At 38.5% G+C, this 21,729-nt stretch overlaps 1 protein-coding gene across 1 annotated transcript in view; it reads right to left on the bottom strand.

Annotated features, from left to right (window-relative positions):
- Positions 1-21,729, bottom strand: part of Cog5 (component of oligomeric golgi complex 5) — a 321,229-nt gene that overhangs the window by 115,552 nt on the left and 183,948 nt on the right. The window contains exons 9-10 of the mRNA XM_027416994.2: positions 14,938-15,050; positions 14,649-14,726 (exon numbers count right to left, since the gene is read on the bottom strand). Coding sequence (XP_027272795.2) covers positions 14,649-14,726; positions 14,938-15,050 — 191 coding nt within the window. The remainder of the gene's footprint in view (positions 1-14,648; positions 14,727-14,937; positions 15,051-21,729) is intronic.

The following is a 21,729-nucleotide window of genomic DNA, read 5'->3' as shown; positions in this document are numbered from 1 at the left end:
TGAGGAGAAGTGTATCTGCTGTCAAGTTTCTATTTACCACAGAACTACCACACTAACCTGCACATGCTCTGAAACAAAACCCAGGTAGCTAGTAATTTAGAGGGAGGAAAAGGTTCCATTCCAGATCTTTTCTGTTTCGTTTTGTCTTATATGCAATGGCACAAAGTGGATTTAAGACACAGAGTAATTTGAATAACTACTCAAGGTTGTACTTTCTGGCCATCAAAATAGGAAAGTCCATTTCTTCAAATTATGTTATTCTGGAAGCCCCTGAATAAGCAGGGCAGAGTCACTCTGCATGGAGAAGAGCTTCCTTCACTGACTTCTGCAGCAAGGTGACATGTACCCATGAGGAGCAATGGGATCTGACTGCCACTCACACACCAGTAGCTGTGAGTAACCAGTGTAATAGGAACTGTTGAGAAGTACTAGGTTTGGGAAAAACCTAGATTTCACAGAAGAAAAGTCCAAACCCATTATTACTCATTCAGCCCTTGAATTCACAGAGCCTTATAAAGGTAATCCCCAAGCAACAAGGAGGCCTAAAAGTAAACAACCAGAGCCAAGGAAAACTAGGACCAATATAGAGGAAGACAGTCACACACCTTATCAAATGTCATTTTTACCTGAGGTTCTGCAGTGCAATGTTGATCCCCCAACATGGCATCTTAGCTTTTGGATAAGAACTTTGTTGTATTTGTACCAATTAATTACTTGAAACAGTGATATACTTGTCTGTTTGCTGTCAAGCCTTCGATATGTTTCCTAAGTGGTTTGGCTTTTAAATAAAGTTTGATTGTCACGATCGATAGATAGATAGATAGATAGATAGATAGATAGATAGATAGATAGATAGATAGATAGCTCTCTCCAGACTCAAATTCTGTCTTTTGAGATCCAGTTGCTCAGGCTCCTAAAGCACGGCTGGTCCTTCAGCACTTCATGTCCATGTCAGATGAGATGAGATTTAAGCTAGTCATTTTGGGTAGCCCCATTTACATACACATGTCAACACATGTGCAAAACACAAATATACACAACACATGAATGTAATACATGTATACACACAATAGTCAATAAAGTAAAAAGATAGGCACAGTGGAAGAAAATACTTGCTAACCAAGAATCAAATGAGGAACAAGGTATGGTGGTGCAGGCTTTTCATCCTAGTACTAGGGAGGCAGAAGCAGGCAGAACTCTGAGTTTTAGGCCAGCCTGGTCTGCAGAGGGAGTTCCAGGACAGCCAGGGATACACAGTGAAACTCTGTCTTGAAACATCCCCCCTCACAAAAAAAAAAAAAAAAAAAAAAAAAAAAAAAAAAAAAAAAAAAAAAGAATCAAATGAGGAACTGGAATTCCAAATATCTAACTGAAAGGATCTAATCTCTCTTTAATTCTTTTTTTGTTGGATATTCATACATTAACTGTCAAATACATCCTCTATATCAAAACAGTGACACTGCTGAGGTCTCTTGTGGTAATTAATATTTTAGGTTTTCTTCAATGTATACTTCTGAGTAGGACTGGATTATAACTTTCTTTATCGTCTTTGTCTATGCTTAGTATTAAGGTATGACAGACGGACTAAATGGGTTTGGGTGGGTGGGGAGTACTCCTCTTCTTGAGGATAACAGAATGATCTCTTCCTTGAATTCTTTGTAAAATACATGTAAAGAAGTGTCTGGCCTGACTGTTTTCTTGATGGTAAGAGTGTAAACAGCAGACTCAATTTCTTTAAAAGCTACAGGAATATGGATTGTGCTTTTCAATTCTAAGTTGACACATGAAAGGTTGTATTTATCTAGAAATGTGTCCATTTCAACTGGCATCTTAAAATTAGTTCTTCACAATATACTCATGTTTCTTATACTAAAATAAGAAAAAATGCATTCACTGTTTGTTTGTTCAAATCAGCCATATATGCTTTATCATCTTCATTCTTTTTCCCTGTGTACTATTAGAGAGTAAGTAAAAGAACAATGGCTCTGAAGAAATAAATTGATCTCTGACAAATAAAGGTATCCTTATACAAAAATAGAGTGTAACTGTTAAAATTAATATGGTTCAATTCCCCAAAAATGACAGTAGAAATACACAGAAAGTGCAAGTGGGTTCTTTATTGTATGTCTACCTGAGTAAGAATGGTCTTATCGGCTCATGTATTTGAATTCCTGGTCAACTGGGAGTGGCACTATTTGAAAGGATTAAGAGGTGTGACCTTGTTGGAAGAAAGGTGTCACTGGTGGTGGACTCTGAGGTTTTCAAATTCCAAACCAGGCCCAGTATCTCTCTCTTCCTGCTGTCTGCAGATCCAGATGTAGAACTGTCAGCTATTTCTCCAGCAACTTGTCTCCTGTGTGTCCCCATGATCCCTGCCATGGTAAAAATGGCCCAAACCCCTGAAACTCTAAGCAAGTCCCAAGTAAATACTTTCTTCTATGAGCTGCTGTGGTCATGTGCCTTTTCACAGCAATTGTGTATTTTATATTCTGTAGCAATACAAAAGTAACTTAAGAGCTCAATTATCTTATTTGACATTGGCTTTTGTGAGTTTGCATATGGATAAGGCACTATGTGTACATCTGTACATGTGTGAAGGTGATCATGTCACCTAGGAAATATTTTAATCTCTTTCATTCCCAAAAGGAAGTCTTTTGTTTCTTTTCTTACCTACTATAACAGATAGAACAATGTGAAACACACGTAGTAAGAACAGAAAGGTAACTCTTGTCTTAGGGAAGAGATATTTGTTTCTACCATTATATACTGAAAATGTTACTGATTTATGTTTTTCATTAGAACATTTTACCAGCTTGAGAAATAAAAGTTCTAGTCTTAGTTTAGAAAGAACTTCCATCAGGAAGTTGGATTTTGGATTCTGTCCAACGCTTTTCTTGAATGAGTTAGATGATAGCAGAGGTTTCCTTTTATACTCCCTGGCTTTCTTTTTCCAATGAGGTCTACATTAAAATCACACTAAACTATCCACAGATTTACATTGTCTTTCACATTTATTTACTTATCCTTCATGGAGAATGCTGAATAATTTCATTAACTCTCTGTGCCTGGCCTCTGGTTTCTATAGGTTTGCATACATTGTTGTTTACCAGCTGACCTTTATTTCAACTGTTCATTCACTCACTTTATTACTGTGTGTATTCACGTGGGTATGTGGGCACATGTGTCATGGTGCATGTGGAGAGGTCAAAGGATAACTTAGTGGAGGACTGAGCCCAACAAGAGAGGGCGAATGCCGCCAGCATCCTTGATAAGGTAAGTCTTTATAAAATATATGGATTAATAATTATGGTTGATACTTAAGACAGAGATAGGACATAAGAAATCCTAGTCATTGGCCAGCAGTATTGTAATTAATATAAGACTTCGTGTTATTTTTGGTGCCCACGTGGTGGCGGGGCTCGGGCGGCTGGCTGAAAGATTTATTATTACAAAATAGTGTCAGGATGTGGTTTTACTAACTTCTACATAAAAACTTGACAAAAGCCTAAAAAGGGATTTTAGAAACAAAAGAACAGAGACAAGCACGATTTCTTGGTAGCAGCATTTTCTCTGGTGGTCTTTGTTTTGCTGAAGACAAGCAGAGACTCGAGCAGCTCCTTTAAGATAGGCTTCCTGACTCAGTATTGTTAGACCCCCGAAAACTCAAGTATCCGGGGTCCCAGGCCACATTCTCGGTCACCCCAATCACCAGGCAGATTCGAGAGCTTGCTGCAAACTGCACGAGGCTTTATTGTAATTTAACGAGCTAACCCCATGTTAGCTCGGATCTTTCACCCACCCGCCATGGTGGACAGCTAGAAAAGACGGCTCCTAGGGTCTCCCAAAAGATCTTATAGGGCAGCGTAAGGGAAGTGTCTAGGGGTACGCACAGGCTCACGATTGGTGTAAGAGGCTTTGAGGGCTTGCCCTGTGTTGATTGGTCAACTGGTTGTTATGGCCCATAGGCCCTCCCAGGGTAGTTGCTATGCTCTCTACGTCATTGCTGTGTGCTTGTCTGTAAAGCACACCCAGGGTTGTAAAGCATAGCGCCACCAGCTAACTTCTGATTGGCTCCTTGTCACGAGACAGGCATCTGACCTCTAAGTGAACAAGGCAGGTTTATGGCAAGCACGTGTTCGGCTGTTATGGCTGCCAAAAGGGAAGCCGGTTCCTTCATTCCCCCATTTTCTTTTTTGGAAATTCCAATCATGGAATTGCTGTCTCTCTAGCATCCCCATCAGGGAGTAATAGATATTGGCACCCACATGCAAGGGAGTTCCTTTTGACTTAGCATTTTAACCAGGGAAAATGGATGGCGAAATTCTTTTCCAAATGCTTCCTGCTGACTTTGGGACGAAGTTAGGGACCCCAGAAGGTTGAAATGCTAGTCAAAAGCAATATTGTTGTCCTTAAATTGTTTGATTGCCGAGGAAAGAGCAACAACTGCTAACAGACATTTGATTATCAATGTTGCTGAATTAACCCAACTTACACATTTTAAAAATGTTTTCACTTCAAAATTTAAGTCTAAGGACAGGCTACTTGGGAAAAGAATTTCTGATTGTGTATTCACAGGAAATGTAAAGCTATGGATTCCTTCCAGACTAATATGATTTGATCAAGCAAGACCCCCTGAAGCAGTGACCCAACTGATCCTACATCCAAAACAGCGGAGATGATGCAATCATAGACCACTACAGCCAGATTTCTGTGTTTTATCATGATCCCCATAATATGGACATCGCCCCCAACCAGTAGGAAGCAGTTTGGAATGAATGACGCCCAAATTAAAAAATATTGTTTATTAATGTTTGTTTTAATTTAAATGGGGTTAGTTATAAATTGTAATGATCACAGTAAATCCCTTTTTAAAGGAAAAAGGGAGAATAGGATATAGAAATGAGTACTTTGTATTGGTATGGATTTTCATTTATTGATACAACTTTAAGGTCAATTTTTTTATAAGTATATGTCTCCTCTTGTTTAGGTATTGTGTTTATACAGATCTTTTAAAATGTAATACATAATTAAAGACAGATTATATAGTCACTTATAATAGTCAGAACGTATAATTAGGTTAGTTAGGTTTTCTAGATATATAGAGATGTATTTGAGATGGATAGATATTCTTCAAACCTTTCAAAGACCTACAGAATATATAGCATTTAAATGGTTTAGGGTTTTTCATGGCAATGAGACACAACTGCTCCTGGCACAACAATTGCGTCTGAGAGGAAGATGGGCATCGAAGAAACTCGTTATGGAGTTTGCTTTCACCATGGCGAGATTAGCCATTTAGGCAAGAAACTGCTCTTGCCTGGACTGTTTGTTGCTGGATAAACTGGACATGCAGGATCCACAAGAAAGTGACTGCTGAACTTACAAAACAAGACGAACAGTCCTGAAGGGTTCCTGCTTCACTGAGAAGTGTGCCAGACACACTGTGGCCTATGGGCTGCCCCAAAGTTACAGAGGAACTTTGGGTGACTGTCCAGGCAGCAAGATGTCTCTGACAGATCTAGAGTTATTTATTATCCTTCTGTGGTCTTTGATGGAGTTGAAGACAGATAGTTATGGTTATAGTTTTGTTTAGTTATTATAAAAGATAAGTTACATATAATAAGACTTTAGACTCACAAAGATAGGATAGGTGATAGAATATTGTCTTTAAATCTTGCTAAATGTTAATGAACCAAATATCGTAACTATAGTTCTTACTTGATAACTGTTTTGTTATATATTTGTTATATATTTTACTATGTTAATGTTAAAACCCTTCTGTTTATTTAGACAGAAAAGAGGAGATGATGGGGGAGGTCCTTCTGTGTATATGATTGTCTTATTGGTTGAGAAATAAAGTACTGTTGGCCAATAGGGAAGCAAGTTAGGTGGGACTAGAAGTCAAGCAGGATTCTGGGAAATGTAGTAAAGAGAAGTCTTGTGATCCAGGCAGGAAGTGACATAGCAGGCAGACTCAGAATATGAGCAGGGACAAGCAGGAAATCGCTCTCTTCCCCTTCCTCCTCCTCTCTTCTCTGGGAGCTGCCATGTGAGCCTGACAAGAGAGGATGCATGCCGCCAGCATCCTCGATCAGATAAGTCTTTTAAAATATAGAGATTAATAATTATGGTTGATACTTAAGACAGAGACAGCAGATAAGAAATCCTCGTCATTGGTCAGCAGCATTGTAATTAATATAAGACTCAGTGTGTTATTTTGGGTGCCCACATGACGGCGGGGCTTGAGCAGCTGGTGGAAAGATTTATAGTTACATAGGACTTCTTTGCTTTTACCTTTTATGGGTTCTAGGGTTCAAGCTCAGGCTGCCAGGCTGACATGGCTGTCACCTGTATCTGCTGCGTCATCTTGCCAGCCCTCAATGATTTTTATTTTCAAATGTTCTATTTGGCTACTTTTAAAAATAATATTTGATAATTTTATTTTTCAATTGTCTTATTACTTTCAATTATTTACTGAGTTTATAAATTCTAATACACTAAATATGTAGTGTGCTAGAGACATTTTCAAAGTCTAAGAGTTTCTTTGCTTTTTTTCCCCCTGTTGGATCTCAATAATAACTTTCAATTAGGAGGACTGGACATTTTTTCACTATGAGCTGATATTGCCTGGGACTGTAATGCATGGCGTAAAGCTACAAAGTCTGATGGTTATTTCTGGTGGGAATAAAGGTACTATTAGTGTTAGCTTCTCTGCTGCTTGTTTGTTTGTACTACAGTGAGATAAGGGCCTTAAGAATATCTCATCTTGACAGGTAGTGGTACATGCCATTAATCCCAACACTTGGAAGGCAGAGGCAGATGGATCTCTGAGTTCAAGGCCAGCCTGGTCTACAGAGTGAGTTCAGGACAGCCAAGGCTATATAACAAATCCTTGTCTCCAAAAGGAAAAAAAAAAAAAAAAGAATATCTCACCTCTAGACTAGCAGAAATAGAAACCATCCAACTTGTACAGATAGAGAGCTTTGCAATAATATTAGACTGTCTGTCTAACTGGCTTATTCTTACTCAGCCACAGTCAAGTTGCATATTTTACTTACAATGTCAAGATTTTTAATTTGGGTGCATTAAACTTTTCTAATTAGAGTCTCCATGCTATTACTGAATCATATGCTATGTCTAAAAGGGCAAAATAAAACACATATTTGGCATAGTTAAAATTCTCATTAGTACTATAGCAGCTTAAAATGCCGAACAAATTCCAAATTTAGCTTAATGCATCCTACACACAGGATTACAAAACTCTGTTGGAAGATAAAAATTGTTGGCTTATTGTTGGCTTAGAAAATGAAAGTATCATATCTACACCCCAACACAGTTAAGCTGACTTAATTCTATCCATGAAAACCTACAGCCTGTTTTCATAATGTTGTCAATAATTTGCTAACTAATTTTGCAGCCAAGTGTTATTACAAAGTACTGTGACTCTACAATGATATAAGAACTCTTGCCTGACCAAAAGTAACAAACTGAACTTCTGTTTTTGTTTTCATAAGCTTTCCTTTTTTAAAAATTTAATGTTTTTAATTTTATGTGTTACAAATGTTTTGCCTGCATGTATGTCTGTGCATCATGTATGTACCTGGTACTCAAAAGAGGGGTCCAGAAGAGGGTGTCAGTTCCCCTGGAAGTGGAGTTACAGAAAATGTGAGATGCCAGGTGGTGACACTCGAACCTGGGTCCTCTCAGTGGTTAAGTCAATGAGCCATCTTAATCACTGAGCCATCCATCTACCCCCTAAACTTGAACATCCAGTGTCTAATCATCAGCCTCAAACCTTTACTTTTAAGGAAATTATTGATTCATTCATGGAAGATATAGAAAACACACAGAAAGAGAAAAATACAGAATTAAACAGAAGTATGAATTGACAAGTGTGAATGCATTTTTTTCAAATGATCATATCAAGATAATACAGGTTAATTTTTACAAGGCATTTATGAAATTACCAGAAGCAGAATTAGCCACTTCTGCTAAGTAAGAGCTTTGAAATGGCTCCATGTTTCTACTAAAATATCCATAGTCTTTATTTACTACATTAGATATAGATATAGATGGTCCAGGATCATCTTATATTCAACCCAATTTATTGCTTCATACTTATGTGTTCTTGACAAAATGATGGACATCTACTAAACAATCTCCCAGGTAATAAGCCATAGCAGAAACTACCTCATCAGAACATCACACTATTAGACTATAGATGTTATACACACTGTCCTTTCTGGCACCCAGAATCAAGCATCTTAGCAATTACCAAGTTGAAAATTAAACATCTATTTATTTATTTACTTAATTTATTTTGGCTTTGCAAGACAGGGTTTCTCTGTATGTAGCCTTGGCTGCCCAGGAACTTGCTCTGAAAACCAGGCTGGGCTTGAACTCAAAGAAATCCACCTGCCTCTGACTCCCAAATGCTGGGATTAAACGTATGTGCCACCATTGCCTGGCAAAAACTAAACATGTACTGTTTATTTTTGACTGTTAAAAGAGTACAAATGAATTATTTGAAATGAATTACAAGTCTCATAAGATTTACAAGGAAAAAAACTACAAAAAATAAGTTTGATTATTTTTATAGCTAAAGAGTTACCAAAAAGGATGACTTTATTGAAATGAGATATACAATCTTGACATATTCAAAATATTGTTGATTACATTTTTTAAGGAAGTATGATAAATGACTTAAGCTCCTGATATTACATATGAATTAATGCCTAAACAAATTGTGTTATTATAACTTGTTAAAACTGATTTCCTCATGTGTCAGGGTTCTTTATTACCTAGCTTTTGATAAGCTTATGAGCCTTAAAAAAAAGTATATTTTAAGATTTTAAAAGTCTGAAATAGCAATTATCATATACCATTGAGTCTTATTATTGTTCATTGCCTTATCATTTGAACCTGGTACAACAAACTGCTATCTCTGAACGTTTTTCTACTCAGAGTATCTCATTTCAGTGGCAAGATAACCATTTCCATTTGATAGCTAAGGCTCTGAAGGGCTATAGTGTATTATGAATTTAGACATAGTTTAGTGCTGGGAAGCCAAGGCTTAAGTTACTAATCAGTATACTAGCCTTCATTTGACATTGTTTGAATTAGTATTAAGAAAGCAGACCTTACAGAGAGAGCTGGTAGCACACATCTTTAATCTCAGTACTCAGGGTGGAGCTCTGTGAATTTGAGGTCAGCCTGGTCTGTGGAGTGAGTTCCAAAATGGCCAAGTCTACACAGAGAAACCCTGCCTTAAAAAAAACAAAAGCAAACAAACAAAACAAGCAGAACTTAACAATTCAGTTTTCCAGACGCTAAAATGTTAACCCTGTTATGGCATGTTAAGTATAAAGTAGGGGGTTAGGAAAAGGAAACAAGTACGACAAATTGTATGGTACTCTAATGAAGTCTATGGACATAAGGTAATACACATTTACATAATGAAGCATTTGCATACAGTACCATAAGCTGGGGCAGTATATATGTGTCACAACTAATGAACAATTATGGATAATACTGAAGCTGCAGTTTATATAGGAATGTACTTCTAACCTTACCATTTCACAGTTCCCTGGGTGACATTTTATAACCTAAAGTTGCCTTTAAAGTAAAACTTAAAAGTATCAATGTTTAAAAATTGAAAAGTAACAGACAATAATTATAACAATTATTTGACATAGGAGATAATGAGACGTTTTTGAAACAGGAAAGAAGCTGTCAAAAGAACTATCAAATACAGAAATTCTATTTTAGTCTCCAGTGAATTGCAAAAGCACTGGAACTGCTTGGTTCCAACCAGGAAATCTGGAAGAGAGGCTCAGTTCCCCACTCATAGCCACTATTCTTATACTGCCAGTTATACCACACAGGAAAACCAATGGGAAGCACCATTTAATTGACCTTTCACTCAATTTCTGATATAGACTATGTATAAAATTAATTAATAAATAAATATAAATCTTTTAAATTCTATTTGATTCTAATGTAAAAAGAAACATGTTTATTACTATTGATCTCTTTAGGGAAAAAAAGCTTAATTTCTAAATATAAAAAAACTGTAATGTAAGAAATATTTTTCTTTTTTTTTTTTTTTTGGTTTTTCGAGACAGGGTTTCTCTGTGGCTTTGGAGGCTGTCCTAGAACTAGCTCTTGTAGACCAGGCTGGTCTCGAACTCACAGAGATCCTCTGTCTCTGCATCCCGAGTGCTGGTTAAAGGCGTGCGCCACCAACGCCAGGCAGAAATATTTTTCAGTAGGAATTATTTACATTGTTTTGTCTTATTTTTAAAATATATTTTCACAGATTTGAAAGACAAACCAGGAGCTAGAGAGATGGCTTAATGGGTAAGAAGGATGCTGGTTAGAAAAGCATGAGAACCTGAGTTGCACACAGGGAAGAGAGTGGGCATGACTTCACTATGGACAAGCCAGCACTGCGGTAGAGACAGGAGGCCGCCAGCCTAGCTCCAGGCGCAGAGGCATGAGGTGGAGAGTGACAGAGCAGGGCCCTGACGTCTCCCTCTGGTCTCCACACGTACATGCACATGCACAAATACATGTGCGTGGGACACTTACACATGTACACTCACATGCACACTTACACACTTACACTTACACATGTACACTCGCATGCACACCCACACACACATGAACACTCACATGCACACTCACACAGTCACACATGTACACATGCACACCCACACACACACACATACACATGCACACTCACATACTTATACATGCACTCACATGCACTCACACATGTACACATGCACACCCACACACGTACACTCACATGCACACTCACACTTCCACATGAACACTCACATTTACACATGTACACATGTACACTCACATGCACACCCACACACTTACATATGTACACTCACATGCACACACACACTTACACATGTACACATGCACACTCGCATGCATACCCACACACACATGAACACTCACATGCACACTCACACACTCACACACTCACACATGTACACTCACATGCACACCCACACTTACAATGTACTCACATGCACACTCACACATGAATACTCACATGCACACTCACACACTTATACATGAACACTCACATTTACACATGTACACATGTATACTCACATGCACACTCACACACTCAGACACTTACACATGTACACATGCATACTCACACTTACACATGTATACTCACATGCACACTTATATATGTACACATGTACACTCACATGCACACTCACATTACACATGTACACTCATGCACACTCACACTTATACATGTACACTCACATGCACACTCACACTTACACATGTACACATGAACACTTACATGCATACCCACACACTTACACAGGTACACTCACACAGAGAAACAAACATAAAAGGCTGAATTTTAATTAGGAAGACAACAATATTCTAAACATAGACAAACTTTTATAAATGTATGTACTTAAATTTTTCTACATATTTGGTATAAGTCCTTCTTCAAAAGCCTTAAAAAATACAAAAACTGCTAGTGAAACAAGAACACATGAAAGACACTAGAAAAAGGTTTAATTTGCCAAAGCATACAAAGATTATTATATGGGCCTCCAAAACATCTAAGAACCCTGAACTTTTTACAAAGGTTCTTCTGCCCCCTCTAAACTACAAAAACAATACAGTTACTAAATAGACGTGTAATTATTGTGCTGTTTTGTTTACTTCTTGAAATGGAATGGAACCATGCTGCCTCAATCCTTCCATTCCAGTCCCAAGTAACTAGAACTAACCACTACATCCTGCTGAAAATGTGCTTACAATTATAACAAGGAAGACAAGTTTAAAAACATTAAAGACAGGGAAACACAGGTGCTGTCATTTAAACAAATGATGAATATTTTGCATTAAGGTTTTTATTTTGGTGGGCAGTTGTGGCATAAACCTTTAAGTCCAGCCCTCAGAAGACATAGGCAGGTGGATCTCTGTGAATTCAAGGCCAGCCTGATCTATAGAGTGAGTTCCAGAACAGCCAAGGATACACAAAGAAACCCTGCTTGAAAAGAAAACAAAACAAAATGAACAAACAAAAGCAAAAAAAAAAAAAATCTGAATATAAGTAAAAATGGGAGAGTAAAATGAAGCATATTTTAAGCATATTAAAAGGGGATCTTTTAATAGTTAATGGCATAAAAATATTAAAAATCTGGCCTGTACAAATTACTACAACTATTTTTATGTAAAAGTTTTCCTAAATATAATACAATTACAAACATATGCCCTTTTAATAGGACTAATTTTAATTTTTTATTAATTTTTATCATTTATTTTATACACCAACCTCCCTCCTCTCCTCCTGTTCCCTTCCCATCTACTGTCTCCCCCGCCCCACCCACCCCTCCTCCATACAGAAAGGGGCAGGCCTCCCATGGGAGTCAACAAAGCATGGCACATCATGTTGAGACAGGATGAAGCTCTTCCCTCTGCATCAAGGCTGGGTGAGGAGGCATCATCCCAGCATGAGGAATAGGTTCCCAAAAGCCAGCTCCTGAGCCAGGGACAGGTCCTGGTCCCACTGCTAGGGGTCCCACAAACCGACCAAGCTACACATCTGTCACCCACATGCAAAGGGTCTAGGTCTGCCCCATATAGGCTCTCTAGCTGTGAGTTCCCACTAGCTCCTGTCAGCTGTCTCTATGGTTTTCCTGTCATAACGTGGACGCCCTCTGGCTTTTACAATCCCTCCTCCCTCTCTTCACCTGGACTGCTGCGGCTTTTACCCAGTGCTTGGCTATGGGAACAAGGAGAACCCAAAGAGGGATGCAAGGATTTCCCTAGGAAGGGGAAATACATGAGATCTCCTGGGTAAACTGGGGGGACGGGGAGGATGGGGGGGAGTGAATGGAAGAAGCGACTAATGAAAGAAATATCTTGACAGGAGGTGGCATTTTATGGTAGGGAGAGACCTGGTGCCAGGGAAACTCCTAGGAATCCACAAGGATGATCCAGCTAAGACCTCTAGCAACAGTGGAGAGGGTGTCTGAACTGGCCTTCTCCCATAATCAGGTTGGCTACTACCTTATTTTTAAATTCTTAACCTTTTAAAATAATCACTTGAGAGAGAGTACTGGTAAGATAGCTCAGTGATTAAGAACACTGGCTCCTCTCCCAGAGGACCCAGGTCCTGCCTCCACACTGCTGAGAACTAGCAATAACTCCAGAGGATCTGATTCTCTTTTCTGACCTCTGCATGAAGGCTAACCCACACTTAAAATATGTTTTAAAAATCACTTCAACTGTTTCACTTTAGTTACTGTTTCACTTTAATTAATGTTGTATACATGATATTAAAATACAAAATGAAATTTTAAAATATAGGTTATCAGACAGTAAAAACATTGCAGGCTACTTCTTACAAAAAACAAAGTAGTTGATGTGAGTGCAAAGACCAGAGCAAAAGAGCACACTGCATGTAAAGTTGCTTGTAGGTCCAGTACTGTCCCTCACAGCCTAGTAAACACACAAATAACTAGTGAGTGTGCAAACAGACAGAGCTGCATCTTCCACATGTGCAAGGAAGCAGGGTAAAGCCAGAGGTGAGTCCTGCTCTTAATGCTGTATGGAAAAGCGCTGGCCCAGCAGCAGCTGTGAGCAACCACACAAGGACCCTTTGAAGGTTGATTATGGTGGAGTCTGGAGACTTGGAGCTTGAAAAATACGATTCTTAGCTGATAAAAGTTGTTCCCTTAGCTAAACTATACAAGGTTGTTTACAGAGTACCCATTTGGTACTCTTTAGTTCTAGACTGTTGATACATCTTAGGCAGCAGTTGACCCTTGACCAGTAGCCTCAAGGAGGGCTTTGTTGGAGATAGCAATTGATGTCCCATACCAATTCCTTTTACTGACTTTGCTTTATATAAGTGTAATATATCACTAGCATCAGTCAAACTACAGGCTGGGTCCTGAGACTCTGATTCAGTCACCCAAATGAAGGCAATCTTGGTGGTGTTTAACATAGTATATAAAATACCATAATGTATGAAGTTACAAATAAAACTACTTATGCCATGATAATGGAAACACAATAATATTTTTTCTTTAGCACACTCAAGGTTAAGCTTTAATAATAAACAGAATAATTCCTTATTCTGTTAACAACTATAAAAGCACTTCAAAATTAATGACTAAGATATAGAATCAGAGATTTATCTGCCTTGAAAGGAGTCCTAATAGTCCAAGAAGCTAGCAGGTTAGTAAAGGACAAAGGGGAGATTTTACAACATGAAAAGTGAACACAGCAAAGAAAATCATGGGGCAAACTAATAATGGAATGAGTTCTATGGCCATAAGTGAGTATGTTTTCATGATTACTGTTTAAATTTCTTAAATACTGAAATATTTCAGGCTACTTTCTAGTGGAAATTTTGAAAAAGTTATAAGCCATCACATACATGTCAGAAATATGAAGTGTGTAGTGCACTTCAGAAATTAGACCACACCCCTGCTGACACTGCCTTGCAAGGGAAATTTATAACTGTCAATAAATACATTGCCCTTGATACACAGTTACCCTATAAGGCAGTGACCTATGTAATGCGTGCTGGTATATTCCTACCGTCTGCATGAACAACATACAAAAAAATCCTTCTTTAGACATACCTTAACTATTTCTTCAATGAAACAAATGTGAGAAACAGGATCTCTCTTCTTGGTTAGTACTTTTTGTAGATGCTGTACCTAAAGGTGGGAAAGGAGAAAGAGGCAAAGTATATTTAATTGGGCATTTCCAAGTGAAGCCAACGTTAACACTTAGGAATTGGAAAAAGCAAGGTATATTTCAGAAATTCCTCAAAAATAGCATTTCTGCTAGCATAAGGAACAAGTGGATAAGGAGAGGAAGGTGCAACATGTTCCAGCCTTTGCTCTTCCCATCTTTTGAAATATTTACCTGTCCACAAGCAGCACAGATGTGATCCATAAGTTTCTCCATATTGGTCCAGAGGGAAGCACGAAAAGCTGCCGTGTTTCCTGGAGTTGGCATGGTAGCTCGCCCAGGACCTCCTGGTTAAGAGGAACAGAGAAATGGGGAAAATCTGAGTTCCCAAATACAACGAAAGTGCAGAGAAGACAAATACCAAGAGGTCTCATCTCTCACAAATAGCTTCTTATGCACAATATAAACAGAATCGTTGTGTGTAGTAAGGAAAGGAAATACCACATAATCATATGCATGGGACCATAAAAACAAAATAAAATTAATGAAAATAGTTTCCTTAAAAGGAAAAGAGTAATGAAACAAAGTGAAATGTTTTATATATTCAAAATTAATTTTACAAGAAAGACAAAGACAAGCCCTAAAACTGAATTTAGGTAAACATAGAGTCAATGAAATTATCAAATTAACAATACAACCATGGGGAAACCAGTTAATCCAAATAATTTAAAATCGCAGAACTCTTACTTTAGCAGAATATATGCTATGGGCAAAAAGAATATCAAGGAATAAATAAATGTAACAGGTTTGCTATGTGTGCAGTTTGGATGTAACAGGCCTGCAGCTAGTTCAGGTATATTTTTAAAAGCAACAACCAATATTCTCATTATAAACAGAGTAAAGTAAACAATGCAATGGAAATTAAAGACATTTCCCAAACCTGTCTACCAAAAAAGCAGAGTGATAATGACCCCTCGAAAATTGTGCAAAACATTCAGAGTAAATGGCTATTTATCAAAACAACAACAATAAAAAACTATGAACTTGACTGGAAGGGATGGCTATTGGATCACAAGACTGACACTTAAAGTTGTTGGTTACTCTAAAAGACTCTGGCAGTCTGCAGGAGTCAGGCCACAGACTCCTGCAGCTTTCCTGCTATGGTGAGCTGAGGTTTTGGAGCTCCTCCTGCTTGAAGCTGAAAGAGTTTATGGTCCTATCCAGTACACCATGCAGACTAAAATGATGTATAGAGCTTCCTACACTCCCTGAAAGAACACAGTCAGAATAGCCCACTTCGTTCAGAGGATTCCCCTGAAGCCTGATCCTGCCACAGTGTCCAGGACAACTATCTCTCCTATTCATTTTGCTTTAAGCTAACTTTCTTAGTGTTCTCATAATGTTCCTACTCGCTCTCTCACTTCAAGATCTGATCCTAGCTCACATGGTCCTTGTTAGGTCTCAGAAAGGAGGACAAATGGCTGAGGTGACGATTAACATATCTATCAAAGAGGAAGCTGACCAGCTCCCGGCATCCCTCAGTACCTGTGACTCCTCCCAGCACTTCTCACCATGCCCCCTACCCTAACCCTCTGCCTTATAGGGGCTGGGTTTCTGATTCCCTTCAAGAGGCCAGATCCCTATGTAAGTTGGCCAGGGTCACCCCTCAGCATCTCCTCTCTTGCCCTCCCTCTCCTCTCTCCTCTGATGATATGGCTCAGTCTGCCGGCCAAATTCTGCCTGGATTCTTCCCTCTGCCTGCTTTCTCTCTTTCTCCATACTTAATGGTACTCATACTCTCCTCCTTCATTTCATTGCCTTCAGCCCAGAGATGCTTACTTTATACAACCCATCTCCACAGGGCAGTTTGTCTTAGCCTCCCTCTTTTCTCAAACCAGTCATTCTCCATCCCTTTGTTGTAACAGTTTCCTCAAAACAATTTGGAAAAAATCAGGCCATCCGATAGGATACTGGTATGAGTAGACTGATGAAAAATAAGTCATGAATAAATAGGGAGAAACAATCATTTTACAAGGATAAAGGGCTGGCAAATGACTCCGCAGGTAAAGGAGCTTGCTGACAAGCATGGCAGACTGAACCTAAGTCCTGGGCCTCCCATATTAGAAGAAGAGAATCAACTCCAATAAGTTGTTTCTAACCTCCATACAAGTACCATGGCAGGCATGCACCTACAAACAGAAATAAATAAAATATAATAAAAATTAAAAATAAAATAAATAAAAGCAAAAGGATACAGTCTGCTTCTGAGGTAATTCAGTGGGAATTTGGAACATTAAAACCCTGGTAAGAATTCACATTCAAGGCAAGGTACATTGGGTCACAGAAGGAAATGGGAACTGGACTAGAGGCTATTTGTGTTACAGGCTATCAAAAAGTTTGTCCATACTTTAAGACATTGAGGAAATGTTGAATTTAAAGATAAAAGACCAATTATCTTAGAAATGTCAAGTATTCAGGCTATAGGATAACTACTGCTGGTTATGTTGTTCCTGATTTAAAGTGAAAATAGGGACAAAAACCAGAGTGAAAAATCATAATAAAACTTATGAGTCTTGGCAGAAAACACACACACAAACAAACAAACAAACAAACCACATATTTAAAATGAAGGCAATGTAAGGTCGTTTGCTCTAAACATTAGAACCAAGTAGGAGGTAAGCCCAGAATGATAGCAAGATGCCTTGAAGGTATCTCAAGAATCGGCCAGACAAATCCCATAAGACTCTGCTTTAGAGAAGAGGGGTCCTTGTTTACACAGAGACAAAGGGTTGGTGTCATTGACCATGACACCAAAGAACTCAAGGGTCCATGGCAGCTTGGCCCTGGTTACTGTGTGAGTAGGAAGTAGACCTTGGCATGGACTATTTAATGCTGACTCTGAATACCGAATACATGAGTCATAAAGACTTCCATTTAGACTTCAGAAGAATACTTGGAAGGTCAGTGTATGAGCAGGACAAAATGGCCGTGGCTAGTCCCCCAAAACTTGCTGCATGAAGCTATGAGAGTAGAGCCCAAGCTGTAATGGGGACTTAGGAAGCTAGAGATTCCAGGAACATGAACCATCTGCAGAGGAATGCTGCAAGCAACAAACTGAACCATGAAGGCTGCAGTTGCAAGACCAAGGGTGGGACTTGGCAGACACTTCCGGAGCTCATGTCCTACCTGTTGGTCACGGAGCAACCGTGCTTAATGTCTGTCCTACTGGATTCTAGGAGGGTTAATCTCATCTCTCTTTTTGTACATAATACAGCAGCTAACCATTAACCCCATTTCTTGCTTTATTCTGCACTATTATATGCTGGAAATGCCAACCTTATTTTTAACCATTACTGATGTTCACAGGTAAAAGTTTGTCTTAAGTCTAGGTATCAACTTTAGAACTGGATTTGAAGGCAACCCTGAACTATTACAACTATGAGAACACACAGACAAGACTGATCACTTTGCTATGTGGGATGGATGTGACCCTGTGGAGCCAGAGATGGGATGTTAAAATTTGATTGTCCCTCAAAGGGTCATGTCCTGAATCAGTGGAAACTTAACAAGGTAGGCCTAATTAAAACTACATCAGTATGGGACATGCTTTTACAGGACATATTTATTTTATCCCTGGCTCCCTATTCCTTTTTTCTCTCTCTTTTTGTTTCCTGGCGGCCATGAGGTGAAATGGCCGCCACCTTCTCTACCACACACTCCTGCTACCATGATGTTTTTTGCATAACTGAGGTAGGCAAGTATAGAAAAAGCTAAGTATCAAGTAACTCTGCCTGTCTTGAGCTACATATACACCTCTTTTACAAAACAAACAAAACAAAACAAGGCACTTACCAATCTGTGACCCTCTCACCCCCACCTCCACTAAGCTGCATGCACAGCCTGCTACAGACAAGGAATGTGTGGCCTCTTGCTATCAACTGGTTAGTGGCTCCCCTTCTGTGGCCAATCATAGCCTGGAATATCTGGAAACTAGGATCCATGGGTTGGTCCAGGCTGAACTGGTTTTGGACACAAACACAATAATGCAAACTTTTTCCTCTGAGTGAACTTTTAGTGAAAATCTCCTAATTATACATATTCATTGATTGGACATACATATGATTAAAACCAGATACATCCCGGGAAAGGGCATGCACAACCCAAGTCTATCAATCAAAATACCACCTACACCCACCCTTCTTTTCAAATGACTAGTCTTTCTGCTGGACCTACAGAAGGAAACCCCAGGCTCTCCTGAACTGTATGCTTGCCCTGAGTCTGCTGCTCTCTTATTGAGACAAAACTAATATTTCTTCCTTCCCTTTAAATAATTTTTCTCATGACACATTGTTAAGGAAGTAAAAAGAAAACCAACAAACAGCACATAAAGATTTTTATGGTCACATTGTACTGAAGATATGACAACAACCAAAATAACCAAATGACTAAAGAGAATACCAACATAAAGGAAAGGCAAGAATTTTTCAAATAATCCAGCCTGGTCTTCAAGAGCTACTTCCAGGACAGCCTCCAAAGTCACAGAAAAACTCTGTCTTGAACACCCCCCCAAGCAAAAAAAAAAGACTTTTTAAAACAAATGGATGCTTTCGTTGATTAGATTTAACAGACTCAAGGGGCATATAAACTGTGTCATAAATTTGGTTTTTACTAAAGTAATAAAAGATACTAAGAGTTCTTGAAATAAAAAAAAATACTTATGGATGATTTCTAGTTAATGATATTCTCTTCTTTTGAAAGCCAGCAAGATTAAGAACAAACAAAAGTAAGTAACTTTACTTAAAATAAGGAATCAGATAAGCAGTACTTAAATCAAATGCCATTGATAAATTAAAAGGAAGAATAGACCAGATAACTGACAAAGGAGACATTAGTAAGAAACTGCTTTAAAATCAATTGTAAGCACCACTGTGAAACAGACAAGAAATTTCCTACTGAGTGAATCTTGAGGTTGCACATAGTTACTTAGTCACCTGAGAGGTGTGCTTTCTCTTTCAATGACTGTTAGGATTTAGTCTACGACTATAGAAAATACAGCAGGGATGGTATGTATGGTAATGGAAGCTGCAAAGGAATTGGAAGTTTTAGAGATAATGGAGAGATGATGGAAAGACAGTCTGATCTAGGTAGGACAATGGTCCTCAAACTCAGTGATCCCCAGGATGAGCTGAGAGGCAGTTTGAGGATTAGCCTCCACTGTCAATTTACTAGGAAAAGAGGCAGAGATTACTAAAGCACATCTCTGAATCTACCTGTAATTCTAGAGATTAGCTGTTGACTTCTCAACATCAACCTCTGGCCCCTACACAAACATGCATTGGAACACACACACACACACACACACACACACACACACACACACACACACACACACACACACACACTTAGCTGTTGACTTCTCAACATCAACCTCTGGCCCCTACACAAACATGCATTGGAACATACACACACACACACACACACACACACACACACACACACACACACACACACACACACATTGTCTGTGTAGGGGGATTCTATGTTTCCTGGGCCTCATCTCTTTCCCAGGGAAGAAAAAGACAACATCTTTTCTTCTTTTCCAACCAATCACTTGATCTTCCATGTGAAGAGGAGTGACTTAGAGCAAAACAGTGAATGTCTTCCTATCTGCTTTTAAATCCTTATATGTACAAGGGTGAATTTTGAATCCCACGCTATCCGTGTCATTGAAGCAGGGCAGGATGGCATTGAGTACAAAGTCATTCTGAGGTGATACAGTAAGGTTATTTCTTTAGATCGGGTTTATCTCCTAAATTTCTACATCAGTTATTTTCTTAGTTCAGTAAGGAAGACAAACATTACAGTTTGAACCAGAAAAAGTTGCAAAATTCTAAGGGAAGGAAAGTATAAATGAAAATTTATATCAGCACAAACTATTTAAGCACAAGGACAAAAAATATTATAAACCATGTAAGGACTCCAAAAACAGCATTTTTGAAAAATCAATTGTATTGTGAAGTCCAAATATAGAAATATAGAAAAGAATTAACATGAAAAAGACAAGAGATGAGAATCAAATCATTTAAAATATAATGAAGAAAATATAAAAACAAGATTCAAGGATAATAGAATACTTCAGCATATGAAAAGCATATGAGGACTGGCAGATGGCTCCATTGGTTAATGCACTTGCCACCAAGCTTGGTGACCTAGGACCCACATGGTAGACAGACAGAGCCAACCTACTCCCATAAGTTGTTCTGGGACATCCACACACAATGCAGCATGTGTGTGCCCACATACGTACACATACACAGAATAAACAGTTGTAAAACAATAGTACATATGGAATAATAATGTGAATATTAGCTCCAAGTTTAGGAAACAAAACAGAAAATAAAATAATATTCCATTTCTTCTTTTCTAGTCTTGTTTCCTTTACTCTTTCTCTAGATCAAAGGACCTCAAAAATTTAGAATTATCATCCCATGATTTTAAACTTCTGATGTAAATGTACATATCCAAAACAACACATACCATAAACCGTCACATTCTGGGGCTTTACACATCATAAAGAATGTACCTTTCTGCAACTTCCTTTCTTGGTTTCTGTTTCTAAGAATTATTTACACTGATATATTTTTTAAAAATCTTTCCCAATTTTCCATTAGAACACAGGTTATTTTCATTGCTGGGCCAGTGATGTGGGTAGGTGGATAAAACCATTGCTACACAAGCCTGATGACCTGACTTCAATCCCCAGAACAAACGTGAGGGCGGAAGGAGAGAAGAGTTCCATGAGTGCTCTTGATTCCCACATGCTACCAGACTCGTGCACTGACCCTTACACATCATACACTCACACAAAACAATAATATTTTTAAACGTATACACATGCAGCTTATTCCTCTAGGACACATCCTTACAGAGGAGTTAGGCTCATAAGGAACACATCATTTTAATCTGAGAAATCAAACTGCTAAGGTTAAGGGACTAAACATCACTCACCTACAACATGAATACTGG

This window comes from Cricetulus griseus, chromosome 5 (assembly GCF_003668045.3).
Source record: "Cricetulus griseus strain 17A/GY chromosome 5, alternate assembly CriGri-PICRH-1.0, whole genome shotgun sequence".
NCBI lineage: Eukaryota > Metazoa > Chordata > Mammalia > Rodentia > Cricetidae > Cricetulus > Cricetulus griseus.
Note: the sequence above shows the minus strand (reverse complement) of the source record. Positions and strands in the feature narration are given on the sequence as shown.